The following is a 2,187-nucleotide window of genomic DNA, read 5'->3' on the forward strand; positions in this document are numbered from 1 at the left end:
CAGCTCTTGTGTGTGTGTGTCACTTACCGTGAGTCCAATATAGACGCAGGTATTTTTCCCTTAAGAAAATAAAAGCAACAAACTAACCCTGTAGTATGTGAAAGGATGACTGTTTTTTTTTTTTTCTGACCTCTTCTTTCGGTCAGCATGAGGTTTCCTGCATCGTGCATCGAAGGCAATAAGTAATACAGTAACACCCGTGGAAGAAAACACAGTGCTACACCAGCAGTCGGTAGGGAGCATTGGCTTTGCTCTGCTTGCCTCTGCTGGCCAAGGACACCCTGCGTCCGGCGGGAGGCGGAAGGGCGAGGGGAGGGCTCTCTCTTCGCCTCTGGGAGTCGGAAGCGGACCCGTTCAACCTGGACTCCGAGCTGCCGGGGTCGGCGGGCGGCCCCCGGGAGAGGAAGCTGGCTCCGCGCCCGGCCGGCTGCTCGGGGCCGCTGCCGGGCCGGGGCATCTCCGGGGGGGCTGCGGCCCGGGGGCCGCCTCGGGGAGTCCTGGCTGCGGGCGGCCGGGCCGCGCCCTAGCCCCGCGGCCGGCCGAGCCGGGAGCTGTCCGCGGTGCTGAAGGACACGGGGCGCCTGCCGCGGGCGCTCGCCGGCTCTGCCGCCCGGGCGGAGCTGTCCGCGGTGCTGATCGTCCACGCTCTGCGGCTCGGCCGGGGGCGGGTAAGCGGGGAGCCCCGCCGAGTCCACCCGCTGCTCTGGCGGGCAGCGGTCGCCGCCGGACGACAGCGGGGAGGAATTGCTCACGGTGCGAGCCTGCGGAAGGGCAGAGTTTTTCTTTGATTTGCAAATGCCGAGCTCATAATCGATGGTTCCTCCTTTCCGTCTTCCATAAAACTCTTGTCTTATTTTCCTGACCCCCAAATGGAAGATTTCTAGGATGTTCAGGAGCAAGGAAACCGCTGCGATGCTTTGCATGAAGGTCATGAAAATGGTCTTCTCGGTGGGCCGGGAGACAAAGCAGTCCACGGTGTTTGGGCAGGGGGCTCGCGTGCATTTGTACAGGGGATGGAGTTGGAACCCGTACAGCAGATATTGACCCAGCATGAAGCCCACTTCCAACACGGACCTCGTTACGATATGCAGGACATAGGTGCGCAAAAGCGACCCTCGGAGGGGAGCTTTGCTGACCTTCCTCTGCTCCGCCAGTCTCCTCAGCGCTTGCTCCAGCCTCCTGTGCTCTTCCAGAACAAGCTGCAGCGCTTCCAGTTCGCCCCTCAGCTGGGCCTTCTTTCTCTGCCTCTCCTTCTCCAGGGTCCTGAGCCTGTACAGCGCATGCCCCATGTAGACCAGGGACGGCGAGGACACGAATATGATCTGCAGGACCCAGTACCTGATGAGGGAGATGGGGAAAGCGCCGTCGTAGCAGAGGTTCCTGCAGCCGGGCTGCTCGGTGTTGCAGACGAAGTCGTCCTGCTCGTCCTCCCAGACATCTTCGGCCGCCACTCCCAGCACCAGCATCCGGAATATGAAGAGAATAGTCAGCCAGATTTTACCGACGATTGTGGAGTGGATGTGGACTTCTTCCAGGATGCCGCCCAGCAAGTTCCAGTCCCCCATTTTCAGAGGTTCATGCCGGTAACCTGATATAGGAAGCGCATTACCCGTTATACAAGAGCTCGGGGAGCATCGTTGGACTCCTACAGCAATTGAATGTATCGTCTTTATTCTGAAACAGAGCAATTCTTTTTCAGAATTTTTCAGAATTCAACTTTTTTTTTTTTTTTTTTTTAAATCATTAACCTATTAACCATTTAAATATCCGTTCCAAACCTCCCACCCCAGTTTACCAGGAGGAAAAAAATTAATTCATAAGATTGGTAGCAATACATTTGGCACTGTTTCCCACCATTTCTTTTCCAGACATTTGCTTTTCTATTTCCTATGAATTAATGGCGACATGTGATTTAGGAAGTTAGGGTAGTTTAACTCAACTTACCTCAAGTACAAATGAGGGGATCACGTCCTGCAATGTCCTTTCTTAAAGAGTCTCTTCTGAAATGCAATGTCTAAGCTTATTTGGTGAAGGGTGAAGAAAAAAAATAGACCAGTTACTAGTGTAACTGTGAACTGTTCTGGAAATAAACAAATATTGGGATTTGTGAGTAGACATGGACACAGGGAATTATTGATCAGCTGGTGAGTAATTGGTGCCTCCAGCCACATGCAGCATTGCTTTTAT

General features: G+C 54.1%; 1 protein-coding gene across 1 annotated transcript; it reads right to left on the bottom strand.

Annotated features, from left to right (window-relative positions):
* Positions 1-217: 217 nt before the first annotated feature.
* Positions 218-1,565, bottom strand: GJA10 (gap junction protein alpha 10). The gene is made up of 2 exons (XM_029596854.1): positions 599-1,565; positions 218-468 (listed from the first exon to the last, which is right to left on the bottom strand). The coding sequence occupies exons 1-2, from the start codon at positions 1,563-1,565 to the stop codon at positions 218-220; spliced, it is 1,218 nt and encodes a 405-aa protein (XP_029452714.1).
* Between the last annotated feature and the right edge of the window lie 622 nt (positions 1,566-2,187).

Source organism: Rhinatrema bivittatum, chromosome 3 (genome assembly GCF_901001135.1).
Source record: "Rhinatrema bivittatum chromosome 3, aRhiBiv1.1, whole genome shotgun sequence".
Taxonomy (NCBI): domain Eukaryota; kingdom Metazoa; phylum Chordata; class Amphibia; order Gymnophiona; family Rhinatrematidae; genus Rhinatrema; species Rhinatrema bivittatum.